The 17,107-nt window shown below is 40.7% G+C and overlaps 1 protein-coding gene across 4 annotated transcripts; it reads right to left on the bottom strand.

Annotated features, from left to right (window-relative positions):
- Nucleotides 1-618: 618 nt before the first annotated feature.
- On the bottom strand, nucleotides 619-11,248 carry cluap1 (clusterin associated protein 1). 4 transcript variants are annotated; one of them, XM_061780021.1, is made up of 13 exons: nucleotides 11,115-11,245; nucleotides 10,649-10,708; nucleotides 10,420-10,531; nucleotides 9,482-9,566; nucleotides 9,228-9,407; nucleotides 8,517-8,612; nucleotides 8,217-8,300; nucleotides 7,991-8,124; nucleotides 7,440-7,581; nucleotides 2,421-2,493; nucleotides 2,141-2,278; nucleotides 1,918-1,967; nucleotides 619-878 (listed from the first exon to the last, which is right to left on the bottom strand). In XM_061780021.1, the coding sequence occupies exons 2-13, from the start codon at nucleotides 10,668-10,670 to the stop codon at nucleotides 711-713; spliced, it is 1,284 nt and encodes a 427-aa protein (XP_061636005.1). In that variant the 5' UTR covers nucleotides 10,671-10,708; nucleotides 11,115-11,245; the 3' UTR covers nucleotides 619-710. The 4 variants fall into 4 exon arrangements, with proteins under 4 accessions (XP_061636005.1, XP_061636006.1, XP_061636007.1 ...); XM_061780022.1 differs by lacking the exon at nucleotides 11,115-11,245 and adding an exon at nucleotides 10,795-11,106; XM_061780023.1 differs by lacking the exon at nucleotides 11,115-11,245 and adding an exon at nucleotides 10,939-11,106.
- Nucleotides 11,249-17,107: the final 5,859 nt, after the last annotated feature.

The raw sequence follows: 17,107 nt of genomic DNA, 5'->3' as shown, positions 1-17,107 counted from the left end.
CAATCGTCAGATCAGATGCAAATACACATTGTTGCCAGAAGTATTCGCTCTTGACTCACATGATTTTAGGTGTTATCTCATTCAAACTCCATATGGTGTAATATGATGTTGGTCTACCCTTCGCAGCTGTAACAGCTTCAGCTTTTGTGGTAAGGCTTTCTTACTTCAATATTGATATAGTGTTGCTGTGATGCCATGAAATGATTTCGAGTCCATGAGCAATCAAGTAGCTGGGATATGTGCCAGGTCACCCGCTCCTCTAATGACAGGTGGTATAGAAAATAGATGAAAGTAGCACTCATCAGAGGGACAGCTAAGGTTCGATGTTATGGAGACAAAAGTTAGAGAGTGCAGACTTCGATGGTTTGGACACGTCTAGAGGAGAGAGTCAGTATATTGGTAGAATGATGAGGAGGATGGAGCTGCCAGGCAAGAAGAGCGAGAGGAAGACCAAAGAGAAGGTTGATGGATGTCATGAGGGAAGACATGATGGCAGTTGGTGTTCGAGAGGAGGGTGCAGGAGATAGGCTTACATGTAAAAGGATGACGCGCTGTGGCGACCCCTAAAGGGACAAGCCGAAAGGAAAAGAAGAAGAAACTTGAGTTTAGGGAACAGAGGACCAAACTATTTATATTTTATTAAGAAAATGAACAAATGACAAGGGCTATTGTACATTGATGCTCTGTGCTCCCACAATGAATTCTGGTATTCAGAAGTCGTTGTCGCTCTCATCAAAAAGAGGGGGCCTTGTGCGTCCCTTGGAGATGCGCGTTGCCCTGGACACATGGTCCTCCAAACTGTCATCTAATTCTTTGCTCTCGTCCTCGCCTTCTTCCTCTTCATCATCATCGTCCGCCTCTATTTCACTGTCCTCTGACTAAAATAGAAAAAAAGACAGAAAATCCATAACAAAAGCTCCACTTGGTAGTCATTATTATATCTTTAAAGGAAACAAACACTAAATAACTACAGAAACTACTATTATTAGCAACGTGCCAAGATTTCCCAAAAATGAGTCTGTCAAAATGCAGAATCGAGTTGGAATTACCAGTTCAACCAGAGTACAACGCACCAAAAATGTTGAAAATCTGATAGGTTGTGAAAAAATAATTTTGTGTCGGAAAAAAAGGGCAACTTTTTGTGTGACATCACCTATTGAAAATGGGATTTAAAAAAAATAATCCTTCAAATTAGAGTAAAACAGTATTACTTGATTATTTCTCAACCTATCACCTGTAGCTTTTGGTTTCGTCTGCTAATTAGGGAACCCCTTCATCGATTGTCTGATAATTTTCAGTTAAAAATATCCACCAATGAGGTACGGGCCGAAATTCCAAGGGGTTCTCAAAGTCGATGCATCAAAATAGCTGACGTTTCAAACATCGTCACCTCTCCAAAAACCTCCACTAAAATCGTGCAAATGGAACATTATTTGTGCGTAGAGCAGTGTGGGCAGTAGAAGAGGTCATGTACTTTAATCATTGTTTTTTTTGTCAATTTATTTGTTATGGAGGATTTAGAGGCCTTTGAAGTGTTCATTCCATGTTATTTATTTTTAGAAAATTCCACAAAGATGGAGGCCACTTGTCACATTGCTACTATTATGGCTAAAGAGTTTTGTAAATACACTGGAACTAGACATGGAAATTAAACTGTATAATAATTTAAAAGGAACATCTCACATGGAAAATTTCAGGATGGATAATTTTAATACATAAAAAGAAAATCAGCCAGGCACTGGCCCTGCACAAACAAACCTGTCCTTCCAGTTGTTTTGGCCTTCGGGGAATGGCTAATGTGGGCTTTCAGTACACGTGAGTGCAAAGAGATGGATGGGTGAAATACAGGAAACAGTCTTTGTGAACAGAGATCATAGATGTATGTATGGTAATCGACTTCATGAAAACTGCGTTTACCTCATCACTGTCACCACCCTGCATGTTCCCAATAAATCTTGTTCCTCTTCCTGGAAAGAAATATATATACATCTTATTGGTAATAGTTCAGACATGTCATGTATACTCAGTGACTACCTCAATTTGCATCAGGTTTAATCCAATAACAACAATCAGATTAAAACCCGCAGAATATTCCAAATTGAATCTACGCTCAAGAGATAAATGGCTGTATTTGACATACTGAACAAATCGTTTGTCTGTTTAACAGCCATCAAGCCATTTCTCATGGGCCTTGGATTGGAGGGCCGAGACTCTTCCAAGTCACTGTCCATATCACCTTCATCCTCAAGAACGTCGGTATCAGAGTCCACATCTTTCACTGAAACAGATTTCATAAAAATTAAGTCAACGTGACACTTAACTGGCTGTCAACTCCATTGTACTTTAGTGGCTGCTTGGATGTCATTTATTTTAACATTGTTTTGAGATGTTGTTAAAGCTTTGCTTTCTGTGTGACTCACATGAGCTCCTCATTAGATCTCTATCGTCCTCCTTCAGATTTTGCTGCATCATCCTCAGAGTGTTTTCAGCTTCCTGAGAGGAAAACAAATGGACGAGTGAGAAAGGTGAGGCAGACAGACTTTTTAAATAGCAGGCATTCTAAACTATCCACCTATCTTGCTGTAGGAAAACATTAACTTGAAAAGATGACTTACATCTTCCGACAACTTGTAAGAATATATTTTTTTATGACCACAGAACTTCTGCTGTTAGAATTTGTTGTTGCTGTTATGTCCAACTTGTCTGCTTCGCCGTTGGAATAGCAGAACCTGCAGCCTTGGCAGTCTGTGGTGCAGTAACTGTGTATATAACGAAACCTGAAAACTCCCTGATGGAGTTTTTACTCTCTTTGACAGCCAACAAATGCTTCTTCCCCTTCATGTGGCTTACCAGTGCCACTTCTCCCATGTTGGTTACATCGAAAGCTTTTGAGCAAAGTCGGCATTTCGCACGTCTGTGCTCAGGGTCTTTTTTCTAACCAAAGTTGAAACCTCTCTTTAGAAAGCTACTAATTTCTAAAATGGCACTTTCCTGGCATTGCGTTCTTTGAAATCCACATTCAGAATACGCTTGAGTATGCCAGTGAACCCTCAACGCCGTGACCTGTTCCATTTTCTGTATTGCGGCGTACACCGCTCTAAGTGCGACGTTGCACTTCCGTGCCAATTTGAATTGTAATCATTTTAATTTTAATCAAATGTTACACCATTTTATTTAAGTTTTATGCATCTTAAAATATTATCCAGGCAACAGGGTGGGTGACTGGTTAGCACATCTACCTCACAGTTCTGAGGACCCGGGCTCACCCTGTGTGGAGTTTGCATGTTCTCCCCATGCCTGCATGGATTTTCTCTGGGCACTCAGGTTTTGGCCGAAAAACATGCATGGAACTGGAAAATGCATTTTCAATTTCCATAACCGTTCCAAGTTTTTCATGACTGTGCAAACCCTGAAAACCACTGTTGAGCAACAGAAGAAGAACATTCAGGCTCATCTCAATTTTGCCGGAAGACATCTTGATAAACCCCCAACACTTTTGGGAATATACTCTGTGGTCTGACAAGACAAAAGTGTAACTTTTTGGAGGGTGTGTGTGTGTCCAATTACATCTGGCGTAAAAGTAAGACAACATTTCAGAAAAAGAATATCATACCAACAGTAAAACGTGGTGGTGGTGTGATGGTGTGGGGCTGTTTTGCCATTCCGGACCTGAAAGACTTGCAGTGAAAAATGGAATCATGAATTCTGCTGTCTTAACCAAAAATTCCTGAAGGAAAATGTCTGGCCATCTGTTGACCTCAAGCTGAAACAAACTTGAGTTCTGCAGCAGGACAATGATCCAAAACACACCAGCAAGTCCATCTCTCTCTCTCTCTGTCTCTCTCTCTCTCTCTCTCTCTCTGTCCTTTTCAGCTATTAGGTCAAGCAAAGGAAGATCTGTATCCGTTTTATGCCGGAACAGTTTTACTGTGTCACATGGGACCTTTTAAGCTGCCGCTGTAGTTTGTTTGTACTCCGATGGATATTTATTGATAATTTCAGTCGGAACAAAGTTTTTAAAGGACAGACAGAAAAAAACAAAGGAGAGTGAAAAGATAACTAAATATAAGAAAACATAATACAAGCAGCGGCACGGTGGCCGACTGGTTAGAGCGTCAGCCTCACAGTTCTGAGGACCCGGGTTAAATCCCCGGCCCCGCCTGTGTGGAGTTTGCATGTTCTCCCCGTGCCTGCGTGGGTTTTCTCCGGGCACTCCGGTTTCCTCCCACATCCCAAAAACATGCATTAATTGGAGACTCTAAATTGCCCGTAGGCATGACTGTGAGTGCTAATGGTTGTTTGTTTCTATGTGCCCTGCGATTGGCTGGCAACCAGTTCAGGGTGTACCCCGCCTCCTGCCCGATGACAGCTGGGATAGGCTCCAGCACGCCCGCGACCCTAGTGAGGAGAAGTGGCTCAGAAAATGGATGGATGGATAATACAAGCACTTGCTGTAAACAAGATGAAGAAAGTAAAGCATATAACTAGTACAATGACAGATTGGATTCGAGTGTTGTATGGGTCAGTAGTGCTACACCCTGTGAGGCAAGGACAGGACAGGCAATCATTCAAGTCCACCTCTTAATGGCTGAAGAAAAACAAACTGAAGACTTTGCAGTCATGTAGTCCTGACCTGAATTCTATTGAGATGCTGTGGCATTAGCTGTTCAACAGTCCGGGGTCTCCGTTGTCGTATTTTACGCTTCATAATGCGCCACACATTTTAATGGGAGATAGGTCTGGACTGCAGGCAGGCCAGTCTAGTACCCGCACTCTTACTACGAAGCCACGCTGTTGTAACACGCGCAAAATGTGGTTTGGCCTTGTCTTGCTGAAATAAGCAGGGGCGTCCATGAAAAAGACGTTGCTTGGATGGCAGAATATGTTTCTCCAAAACCTGTATGTACCTCTCAGCATTAATGGTGCCTTCACAGATGTTTAAGTTACCCTTGCCATTGGCACTAACACAGCCCCATACCATCACAGATGCTGGCTTTTGAACTTTGCGTCCATAACAGTCCGGATGGTTCTTTTCCTCTTTGGCCCGGAGAACACGACGTCCACAATTTCCAAAAACAATTTGAAATGTGGACTCGTCGGAACACAGAACACTTTTCCACTTTGCATTAGTCCATCTTAGATGAGCTCGGGCCCCGAGAAGCCGGCGGCATTTCTGGGTGTTGTTGATAAATGGCTTTTGCTTTGCATTGTAGAGTTTCAAGTTGGACCTACGGATGTAGCACCGAACTGTATTTACTAACATTGGTTTTCTGAAGTGTTCCTGAGCCCATGTGGTGATATACTTTACACATTAATGTCGGTTTTTGATGCAGTGCCGCCTGAGGGATCGAAGGTCACGGGCATTCAATGTTGGTTTTCGGCCTTGCCGGTTACATGCAATGATTTCTCCAGATTCTCTGAACGTTTTGATGATATTTTGGACCGTAGATGATGAAATCCCTAAATTCCTTCTAATTGTACGCTGAGGAACATTGTCTTTAAACTTTCCGACTATTTTCTCACGCACTTGTTCACAAAGAGGTGAACTTCGCCCCATATTTGCTTGTGAATGACTGAGCAATTCAGGGAGGCTCCTTTTATACCCAATCATGGCACCCACCTGTTCCCAATTAGCCTGTTCACCTGTGGGATGTTCCAAACAGGTGTTTGATGAGCATTGCTCAACTTTCTCAGTCTTTTTTGCCACCTGTCCCAGCTTTTTTGGAACGTATTGCAGCCATAAAAGTCTTAAGTTAATTATTATTTGCCAAAAACAATAAAGTTGATCAGTTTGAACATTAATTATATTGTCTTTATAGTGTATTCAATTAAATATAGGTTGAACATGATTTCCAAATCATTGTATTCTGTTTTTATTGATGTTTAACAACGTCCCAACTTCATTGGAATTGGGGTTGTAGGTTTAGGGGGCAATCACTTTTTTCCCACACAGGGACATGTAGGTTTGTATTCTTTTCTCCCTTAACAATAAAAACCTTCATTTAAAAATTGGATTTTGTGTTTACTTGTGTTGTCTTTGACTAATATTGAAATTTGTTTGACACAGTAGGGATGCACCGCTATTGATACCAGATTATGTAGATACATTCCTCTTGGACCCCCCCAAAACAAACAAGAACTGGAGGCTGCAGTTAAGGCCTTTCAAATGAAGAATGCAAGTCTGGTGAAGTCAATGGGTGGATGGCTTGATGCAGTTATTGCAAGTATGGGTTATGCCACCAAATATAAAATGTTATTCACTTTAAGTTAATTTAATGTCTGTTCCAATATATTTGCTCACTTAAAAGTGGGTGGGTTTAAACAAAAGGTGCCTTGTCCTGAGTTGTTTAACACATCTAGATGTAAAGAACATCAAATGAAAGATGGAATTCTGAACTTTTGTCTCATATTCATCTTTTGATTTGAAACCAAAATGTCTTCAGTACACAACAAAACCAAAGGAATTGGCCTTGCCGTTCCACTACTTTTCAAGAGGAATGTATCTACATAATCTGGTATCAATAGCGGTGCATCCCTACTGTGTACTGTAAAAACCCATAAAGCGATTGCTTAAAAATCCACGATATAGTGATGAACTTTTGGAGGGGACTGTATCTATTGTCTACTGTACATAGATAGAGCACAGAGGGCATCATGACTGCAGCGTTAACTCTGAGGAGTACAAAAGTCTTTGGAGACTGGAACATGCTATTTTTGCAACGGTACGTTTTTTGTCAAGCCCTTTGCCTTTGGCAACAGATTTGGAACTACGAAGCACACAAATTCCCCACGGCTCATGAAAGCGACTCGTCTCTGATGAGTTCTGTACGTTAACAATGTCACAACGACCAAGCACACCGGCGTAAGTTTGAATAAAATGTGATAAATTTTAAAATTTTCAAGCTTTTTTAATATTCACTTACAATAACTTTGTACTGTACTGGGCGTTTGGGCCCATAAAAATAACCTACAAAACAATTTTTTACTTTACAGTAATATGGGTGCATGTCCCACTTCAATGTAACGGACAATCTGCTATATCGGACAACCCTCGCACCTATTAGTCCATTCTATCGAGGTTCGTCTGTACTTGGTTGGGACTCCTTTTGCATCTCAGAACAGACCGACCTTCTAAGAAGTTGTAGTTAAATTTTAGACCAACAGTCATGGACTGCTCAGAACCAGGCTATGGATAATTTAGTAACGGGCCGCACAAAAGAATAACAAAAAGGGTTTCATTCTTATTTAAAATGTTGAGTATGTGGGGTCTTTTAGTCTCTGCATCTTTCCCAACCATTCTATCAATCAGTTTAGATGGTCGTTAATATAAACTAAAAAATGTGGAAAAGGGAGAATACCAGGAATCCTAATTAAATTGAAGGTTAATCACTCAATTTGCCTGGTGCCAAAACAGTGTACTGATAAATACAGTCACCCACCTCAAAACGCTCTTGCTCCAGCTGATGGTAATCTTCCAGCTGAGACTCCAGGAAACACAGGTTTTTTAACTTTGCCACATAGATCTCATACTGCTTCTGCAAGTCTTCTTCGATCTTCTCATATTCGTCCATGAACGCTGGTCTAACACAGAGTGAAGGAGAAATGTGTAAGAATCCATGGGCACGCAAACATTTGTTAACATAAAGGATGTCTGTACGTCGAACTTTCATTTTCAGTATTACAATGGCACTGTTACATAAACCACAGAGAGAACAAATTGGGAAATTCATTATAAAACGTCACAATGAAAATGACATTTTAGCATGCAGTTGCATCAATATAGATCAACAGAATTGCTTGGTTCCTTTTTCCTAGTCATCTCTAATATGTGTATGGCCAGTACAACTGGAATTTGTGCCCATATTTGTGTTCAACACCAATTAAAAAGACTGGCATATGCATTGACGCGCACACTATTCTGTCTCATTCACTCTCATTGTGGCATAGGAGTCTGCTGTCTGATTAACTTCTAGCAACAATGTCAACTGACCGCACACTTTGCAGTGTCTGAAGTCTCTTCCGACTCCTTTCCAGTTCCTGTTTCTTCCTTTCTATCTTGGCATCCAGGCTGGCCTCATCAGAGACGATGTTGTTCAGCATTTCTTTGGTCTTCTCCACTGTTACCTTTATAACAAACAGAATAAATGTCAATTTATGACATTAACAATATTTTAGGATATGGCAGTAAAAAAGAAAACTAAAATTGCAATACTGACCAAGGCCTCCCTGATGGCTTCTCTCAGGGCCTTTTCAGTCACATCGATTTCCAGTGGTCTTGCAATGGCCGCAGTTCTCTTTTCCTAAACAAATGTGCACATTCTCAAAGACTAATATCCATCCATCCATCCATTTTCTGAGCCGCTTCTCCTCACTAGGTCGCGGGTGTGCTGGAGCCTATCCCAGCTATCATCGGGCAGGAGGCGGGTTACACCCTGAACTGGTTGTCAGCCAATCGCAGTCAAAGACAATAGGGACTCAAAATTGTTCAAAGATCCTGTGTGCTCGGTTCCACTCACCCTAAGTTCCACCTCCTTGCCCAGTAAATCATACAGAGATGCTCCTTTAGACGTGACTTCTGATGCTAGCTGCCGAGCTGCTTTGAGATCAGAAATCTAGAAGGAAGATACGGGGAGACTTAATAAAGTGACAACCACAGCAACAGAAAAGTACACACTTCTAATACAATTCCCGACTTTAGAAATGTTAAAGATGGAAATGCACAAATACAAATTACAATTACAGCTGTATCAAAAATTATCAATTTTAATATGATCTGATCAGTTTTTTTATTACTGTGGTTGTAGTTTTCAGGGGTGTGAAACTACATCCTACTGAGAGCTGTTTCTAATATACACAAAAAATATAAACTGTAAACTCAGAATTATAAAGTATTGTACTACAAATAGTTCTTAGTTTTGGTGGAAACATGGAAAATATTGCTCGAATTGAAAACACTGTTTTCAGTGCCTACGATATTGAGCACAAATGTACATTGTGATTTGATTTCCCCGTAAACACAATGATAACTGGCATTGGCAATATCATTTATCGGGAAAAAAATGACAGTACTGAGAAACATGAGAAAGTAAGTATAAAGTCAAACAACAGGAAAAAAATATGACAAGGGAGTCAAACATATTGTCAAGTTACACTCATTTATGTACAAGTTCCATACACAAAATAATTCACTGATTTGTCACATCACCGCCATCATATAATCATCTTACCCGTGATCCAATGTCAAACTTAAAATTGCTGCTGTCCTCCTCCACTCTGTCCTCCAGACCCATCTGCTTGGTCTTCATTGCACTGTATAACACTGACGTGATCTTTAACATCTCTTTCACAGCGTAGCCATCGGCCTGGTAGAGGCGCTTAGTGTTTAGCTTGATGTGTGCTTTAGTTGCCTGCGACAAGGACAGACAAGAGAAGTGAGCAGCAGGTCCTACATTGTTTATATGGTGGTAAGACAGCACATTACCATGAACTGAGCCACAGCCTTTATGAAGAATACTCTGTCTGACTCTGTGTCCACATCTGGAGGAATATCCATCTGAGGTTCATACCTACATACAATATGGGGCAGAATGACAGAATATTTCTTAAAGGGGGCATATAATGGCCGGCGCGGTGAGCGACTGGTTAGCACATCTGCCTCACAGTTCTGGGGACCGGGGTTCAAATCCCTGTGTGGAGTTTGCATGTTCTCCCCGTGCCTGGGTGGGTTTTCTCTGGGTCCTCTCACATCCCAAAAACATGCATGGTAGGTTGATTGAGGACTCTAAATTGCCCGCAGGTGTGAATGTGAGTGCGAATGGTTGGTTGTTTCTATGTGCCCTGCGATTGGCTGGCGACCGGTTCAGGGTGTACCCTGCATCCAGCCCAAAGATAGCTGGGATAGGCTCCAGCAGCTCGCGACCCTAGTGAGGATAAGTGGTAAAGAAAATGGATGGATGGGTCCACAGTCGTATGGCCCTCCGAGGGAAGTCATAACTGTGATGTGGCCCATGACAAAAATGAGTTTGACACCCCTGCCATAGGGCCTGTTCTTAAAAAATACTTTACAACTGATGGGACATTGTGATTTTCTAGGAATGTTATAGAAGTGATGATTTGAAAATATAAACAGTAGCAGAAATGTATAGAAATAAGGAGTTGAGTATTAATATTTATCTGTTTCCAAATTCCAACATGGTTAATTCATTAATAATAGTTATTTTGAAAAATAATTAACGTGATCAGTATCTTCACATAGATAAATATCATTTATGATGAATATCATTAAAGGTCTTTTGAGCAAAACTGTTATTTCAATATTGTGTATCAAACTGGTAACCCCTAACCCAATTCCGTAAACAAGAAGTAACTCTGGGGGGATGGATGGGATCGGTGGACGGATACTTTAACCGAATGATGTACCTTTTAACGAGCCATATCATGATTTCTGCCACCAGATTGAAGTTCGGTGTTCTGAAATTCTCCAAGGAAATCAAGCGAGGATAGCCCAAAGCTCTCATCATTTCTGTAAAATCTGTCGTTGGAAAGTTGTCTTGCATGAACAAAATATGAGAACATTTGCACGAATACAAAACTATACCACGTTTCAATGTGTTGTGTGCGTATGTAGCAGAAGGTGTGGACAGCTTACTTCTCAGATCTCTGAAAGACATTGTGAGTCGTGTTGTCCTCGCTTGTTTGCGTCAGATACCTGCAAAAGCACAAGTAACAATGAATTTCGGCGCTGTAATTCAAGCAGACAATATATTTTAAAAAATAAAATAAAAATAAACGGACAAAATGCTCAGCAGAGAACGCTTGGAATTCGAACGTGGTATCGTCACTTTTGTTTCCGCTTTAACTCTCGACCCACGCTAACAAGATTTTTTTAATTGAGACGATTTTGTCTCTAAATCCATTTTTATTTTTAATGCACATTACCGCTTGAATTTTGAAGCGTTTGTGCCTTGTACAGGCGAGGTTAATGGACGCTAACTGAAGGCGTATTCGATACGTATGGCACAACCTACTGTGTATAATTTAATAAATTATCTTTTCACGGTTAAAAAAGGACTAAATAGGTCATGTCTCTTGGTAACAGAGTCGCCATTGGTTACCTGCGGACGAGCCAGTCGTCCTGACGTCCTCAGAAATGTTCGACTACACGGAAGAGCCAATGCTACTCGTCCAATCATACAGTGCTCTGCTCCAGTAAAGTCCAATGGGAGACGAGGATGTTGAGACATGCGCCATTCATACACACTGACTTTGGGGTACAATATATATATATATTTTTTAATGGTTACGCACATTCTTTTTCATTGTTCTCTAGATGGTCACCGTGTTCTGATATAGCTGTTTAATAAATAAACAAGCAGGATTTTTTTCAATTTTAATAGGATGACCTTTATTTGAGTTTGGAGTTGTTAGACGAGCTCAGAAAATGAACAATCAACTCAACTTTTTTTTTTTTTTACATAGTCGAATCTTTTTGTGTTGCATTATTAGTGTTAGTAAATTGACTTCCTGTACTGCAGTTATTTCAAAAGTGTTGTGAACTCTTGAACTCTGCAGATGTAGGCTGCATCTCTGTGGTCTTATGCTTCTTTTTTTTCACAATTTGAAACAGTTCCCATGTGTCTTTTTAAATATCCGTGTCACCCTTTTTTGTCTCGTTGCCTGTTTTTAGGGGCCAGTTATGTCTCATGCATGTAAGGGGGTATATACTCCGCCTATACTGCTGGGCCAATAGCGAGTCTGGCTTTTGTTACCATGACGTCTGTGGGGCGGAGCCTGAGCCTTGCGTTGACAGTGTCTTCTACATGGAGAAGAAAATCCCATCCATCCATTCTCTCTACTGCTTATCCTTACTAGGGTCGTGGATGTGCTGGAGCAAAACGTCGGGCAAGATGTGGGGTACATGCTGAACTGGTCGCCAGCCAATCGCAGGGCACAACTGACAAACAACCCTTCACACTTAACAATTTGGAGTCTTCAATTAACCTACCATGCATGTTTTTGTAATGTGGAAGGAAACCAGATACCCAGGGAAGACCCACACAGACATGGGGAGAACATGCAAACTCCACACAGGAAGGCTGGGGACCGGATTTGAACCCACGACCTCTGAACTGTGAGGCAATTTAGAGTCTCCAATCAACCTACGTGCATGTTTTTGGGGCGTGGGAGGAATAGTTTATAACGTTGCTTTTAATTTACAAGAACATATTTCACAATTTAAAATATTCGAAAATTTTCTTCATTTCATTACTGTATCCTGCCAAACAAATCATTCAAGTAACTTGCTGTTGCAACACCTAATTGGACAAGCAACAACTTAACCTCTCTTTCTCCCAGGTTGTCTTTTTGTCTTTTTTTTTCTTGCCTGTGTTCAGGACAGTTTTGGTTGTGTTGACATGTTTCCAGAGTTCTCTATTTAGGATTTTAAGAAATTCCTTCATTCATTCATCTTCCATTCTGCTTATCCTCACTAGGGTCGCGGGTGCGCTGGAGCCTATCCCAGATATCTTCGGGCGAGAGGCGGGGTACACCCTGAACTGGTCGCCAGCCAATCACAGGCCGCATATAAGCAAACAACAATTCACACTCACATTCACACCTATGGGCAATTTAGACTCTTCTAAATGTAAGTAGTAAGAAACAATACACAAGTTTATAATTTATATAACATCAGGCTTAATTTTCTCCACAACAAATGAGGCTCTGTTTTAACTTCTTAATTTAACATGTACTTATTGATCTTTAATATTGTAACATTCGTTTAACATGTACTTATTTATCTTTAATATTGTAACTGTTATGTCTATTAATTGTGTTGCTGTTTGGGAGGTTGTGAGAGCAAAAAGTGTTCTGTTGTGCTTGGTGTTGTTAATTCCGAGGGGCTTCGATTGCGTCGCTCTGCAAATTGTGGGAGAAATGGGAGAGCCTCGAGGTGAGCTTATTCCAAAGTACTGTATATAGTTCACCCTGCTCCTCCTCTTTTATTTGTTTATATTATTTTCATTCTCTTCATTTTAATATAATTGTACTGACGGTGAATTCCCCCTGCAAAACAAATGTAAAAAAATATATTTTCACCTGATTTTTTGCACCCCCTTAAGGCCGCGGCACCCTTGGCATTTACTAACACTGCCCTATGGTCAAGGCCGGCCCTGTTGATAATGCTTCCATTCGAATTAAAATGTAATTTCTCTATGATCAGCGGAGGGTATCTCCACTTGTTAAAACCATAACTGCATCATTCATATTCTCCGTTAGGTGCCTTTAAATGCCTCTTTCTATATTTAAGAAAATTACATCAACTTGCCCTCTTGTCCAAAAATTTGATAAATGATGCGATCTGGTTAAAACATTGAAAAAAAATGTGTTGAGCTACGTCGACAAAAGTTTAAATCCAGTACATAACAATAAATTAAAACGTAATATGTATGCGTTTCAATTGGCCAAAAGGTGTGCTTTTTACCCTTTTAAATCAACGGGGCTCACCGGTGACACCGTGGTGCATGTGTACTGTAACTCCTCGCTACTTCATGTAATGTTAATCATTCAAACTGCCCCTGAAAGCTGTGAAACTAATAAATCTATTATGATGGTGCTAAAAGGGTTAACCTTGTAATTTAACCGTTCTGTTGTCTTTGTTCAAGCTAGGTGGACACAAATGGCCAGCCAGCCTTGAGCCAGCGTGTACAGCACACAGCACTTCGTCCACATGGAGGCGACACCGACCGGTGTTTACCAGAACCGAGTTTTCTTCTTTCAATTTAAGCCGCATTGCTTGCGCTGAGGCTGAGCACAATGGAGCTAAGCGGTGAACCTCCTCACAACAGCTCTGCGACAGGAAACCAATCTCCTGTCCGCGGCCTCGACAGTAAGCGACTGAAAGAGCTGGAAAATGCCGCTCTGCAGACCACTTTAATATTACGAATGGACGCGGAGTCGAGGACGGACGCCGGGAGGCCGACCGAACATGTGCCCGCTGAGGAAGCGCAGACTAACGGCTTGTCCTTGAGCCACCGCGCGGCCCCTTTGCAGCTCGGCTCGGACGCCGATGCGGAAGAAACTCAGTCGGCTGGAAATGTGGAGACGGTGCGCGTCGAAGAGGAGAGGACCTTGACGGACCATTTAAACAAACGATTGCTCTCGTCTTTCCTGGAAAAGCTAAACGAAAGAGACTTGGCGCTTCCCGGAGTGGAGCGTCTCGACTGCGCCGTAGCAGACGAGGACTCGAACAGGGCCGCAGATGAGTGGTGACTCACGGGGACTCCCAGCCACGCGGAAGTGGCTTTGGGATCCATCAAGAACAATGTGCAAAGCCTGGAAGCACACATGCAGCATCAGATTCAACTACACTTGCAACCGTTGTATTTTTCTGAACGTTCACTGCCATTGACGGCTTTTGAATTCATATATCCACGTTAACATGGAGGCCTGGCAGTGAATACGTGCTTGATTTTGTATACTTACACAATTGATTGAATATTAAAACATGGTCTGTGCTCTCAAAAACTCACTTGCTGTTAATGCTTCAAATTAAGTGGTTGTCTTACACCATTTGTTACACTATTGATAGTTTTCACATTATATGCCGTTACACTCTTGACAGTTTTCACATTATATGCTGTGTAGGTTTTCAGCCACTGGGTAACATAAGGTTCAAAGTTCAAATACTCCTAACAACATTAGTTATACATAAAACTTAAAGATAATTTGCAAAATAAAACATTGACATATCACTATGGATACTTTGTTGCTGAATAATGTAACACAAAAATGCACTGGTTAAAATGCAGCTGCACTGACCTTTTCTACATGTTTGGGATTACACTCACTTTTTATTTAACATGCATTCTTTAGTAGAACTGCCGTGTTCAATCAAAAATAAGGACAACCAGGCCATGAATTATTGTATTTAACCAGCAAGTGTCACTACATTGGGTCAGGTTACTGAGAACCTAAAACGTTAACTGGAACAAGAAGTTGATTAAAAGAAGAATTAAATTGATAGATCTTTTATTAATTTCCTGAAGGAAATGAAGTAGATGGATGAGGCAGGACAACACAAAATGAGTCTTGCAAGAAGATATAAATACAGTATGTTCTTGGGATAAAAACATTTGTTTTCATATGCACAGTGGACCTAATAGTGTTAAAAGTTTTCCATTTCTTGATCATGGTTGTCATTTTCGTGCAGCTCCGTTAAAGGCACACACTGTCTTTCTGTACACGGTGTACCCTAAAAAAGAAATAGTTCTGAAGCTAGTATAAAATAATTTGGGGGATCGATGAAATTTATCAATGCCACAAATTGCAAATATTTTCCAAAGCCTGTCAGTCTTGAGCCCTTAACCGCCATTATGTTTCTCCCATTTATGACATCCCTGATAAAATGATTAAAATACAAATGTATAAGTTAAAGTTGATTATGGTTTATTTAATTTATTGAACCTCTGATTATCTCAATCTCCTCACACAGTGACAGTAGTCATGTCAAACAAATTGTTTAATCTAACATATTCAGTATTCACATTGTACAATAAATAAGATGCCATCAGCAGAAGCCAGACATTTCTTTTTTCCTCCAGACACTTTTGTTGCTTGATTAGTGCAAACTGGGGCAGCATGGTGGGTAGTATTTAGGATGTCTGCTTCACAGTCGAGAAGTCCTGGGTGGAGTATTGTACCTGAACGAGTTCAATGAATTGAAGTTCATGAACCACCATAATCCTAACCTTAACTCATCCTAAACTGCCTTAACCCCAACCCTAGTCCTAATCCTAACCATTATAAACTTCGTTTTAAAAAAAAAATTATATAACTGGGATGGACATCTCGTTACATCTGCGTAGCCTACCCTTCTCGCGATGCAGGAGCCAATCATGTTGAAGCGGGGCGGGTCTTGCCGAGAAAGGGCATGGGACTTCTAAGAATATCTTTGAATCTCAGAGCGCTACTGGGTTTATATTCCATGAGCATTTATTTCATGTATTCAGGACCTAAACCGTTTAGTGATTTATAGACCAGTAGCAGAACTTTAAAATCTATTCTAAAAGTGACTGGAAGCCAGTGTAAAAACTTGAATTGGAATTGGAGTAATATGCTCTGACCTCTTTGTTCTGGTCAGAACCTGAGGTGCAGCATTCTGAATGAGCTGCAGCTGTTTAATGCTCTTTTTGGCGAGTCCAGTCAGAAGACCATTACAATAGTCAAGTCTACTTGAGATAAAAGCATGGATGCGCTTCTCCTGGTCTGCTTGGCACATACAAGCCTTCACTCTGGATATGTTCTTCAGATGGTAGAAGGCAGTTTTAGTCATTGATTTGATATGACTGTTGAACGTCAGGTCGGAATCTATAAGAAAACCAAGGTTTCGGACTTGGTCTTTGTTTTTTAAAGAGAGTGACTGCAGGTATTTACTAACAGCAATGCTCTTTTCTTTATTTCCCCAAACAATTATCTCAGTTTTGTTGTGGTTTGATTGAAGAAAATCTTGGCTCATCCAGTTATTTATCTGTTTCATTATAATTTCATTCACTCCTCTTCAATATTATGATTATTGTCGAACACCCACTCCAGCACCCACATTTGGCTTCTTGCCCTTAAAAGTCCTACATACAGTAGACTCACTCCTGAAAAATCATGCATGGCAAACTATTATCTTTGGCAAGAGCAAAAGTATGAGGGTGAAAGCTTTTGTTTTGATATACATTTCTTTTTTTTTGTTATGCAAAAAGGACAACCTATTTTAAACTAAAAGGAACATCTCAGGTAATATATAGTAGAAGTTATTGAAATTTAAATGCATTATGTGCAATCAGCTAGAAAAACTGATCAACTGTTCTTCGTTCCAATTGAGCTGCAGAACCCAGCCACAATTATTTTTGGGGAATATCATTGTGTATTTTGACAGATTCCCTGACAACTTGTAATTGATAAAGTTGGAAGAAAGAAATGCTACTCACAAATTGTCAGTGACGGCTGATGGAGTCTGACAGTTGGAATGTGCTTACAGTCTCAACAGCAGCGCTCCTGAATTCAAACAGGTAGGTGGTGCTATCAAGATTTACAATTTACTGTGTGCCCAAAAGTAGGC

Source organism: Phyllopteryx taeniolatus, chromosome 7, assembly GCF_024500385.1.
Source record: "Phyllopteryx taeniolatus isolate TA_2022b chromosome 7, UOR_Ptae_1.2, whole genome shotgun sequence".
NCBI classification, from domain to species: domain Eukaryota; kingdom Metazoa; phylum Chordata; class Actinopteri; order Syngnathiformes; family Syngnathidae; genus Phyllopteryx; species Phyllopteryx taeniolatus.
This window is presented reverse-complemented; position numbering and strand designations above follow the sequence as displayed.

Bases quoted from the DNA above. Each gene is read 5' to 3' on its own strand.
- cluap1 (XM_061780021.1), bottom strand. From the start codon at position 10,670: ATGTCTTTCAGAGATCTGAGAA. The intron at 10,532-10,648 runs GTAAGCTGTCCA...TTCCAACGACAG, and splicing joins GTCTTTCAGAGATCTGAGAA to ATTTTACAGAAATGATGAGA. The intron at 1,968-2,140 runs GTATGTCAAATA...ATTTCTTTCCAG, and splicing joins ACAGACAAACGATTTGTTCA to GAAGAGGAACAAGATTTATT.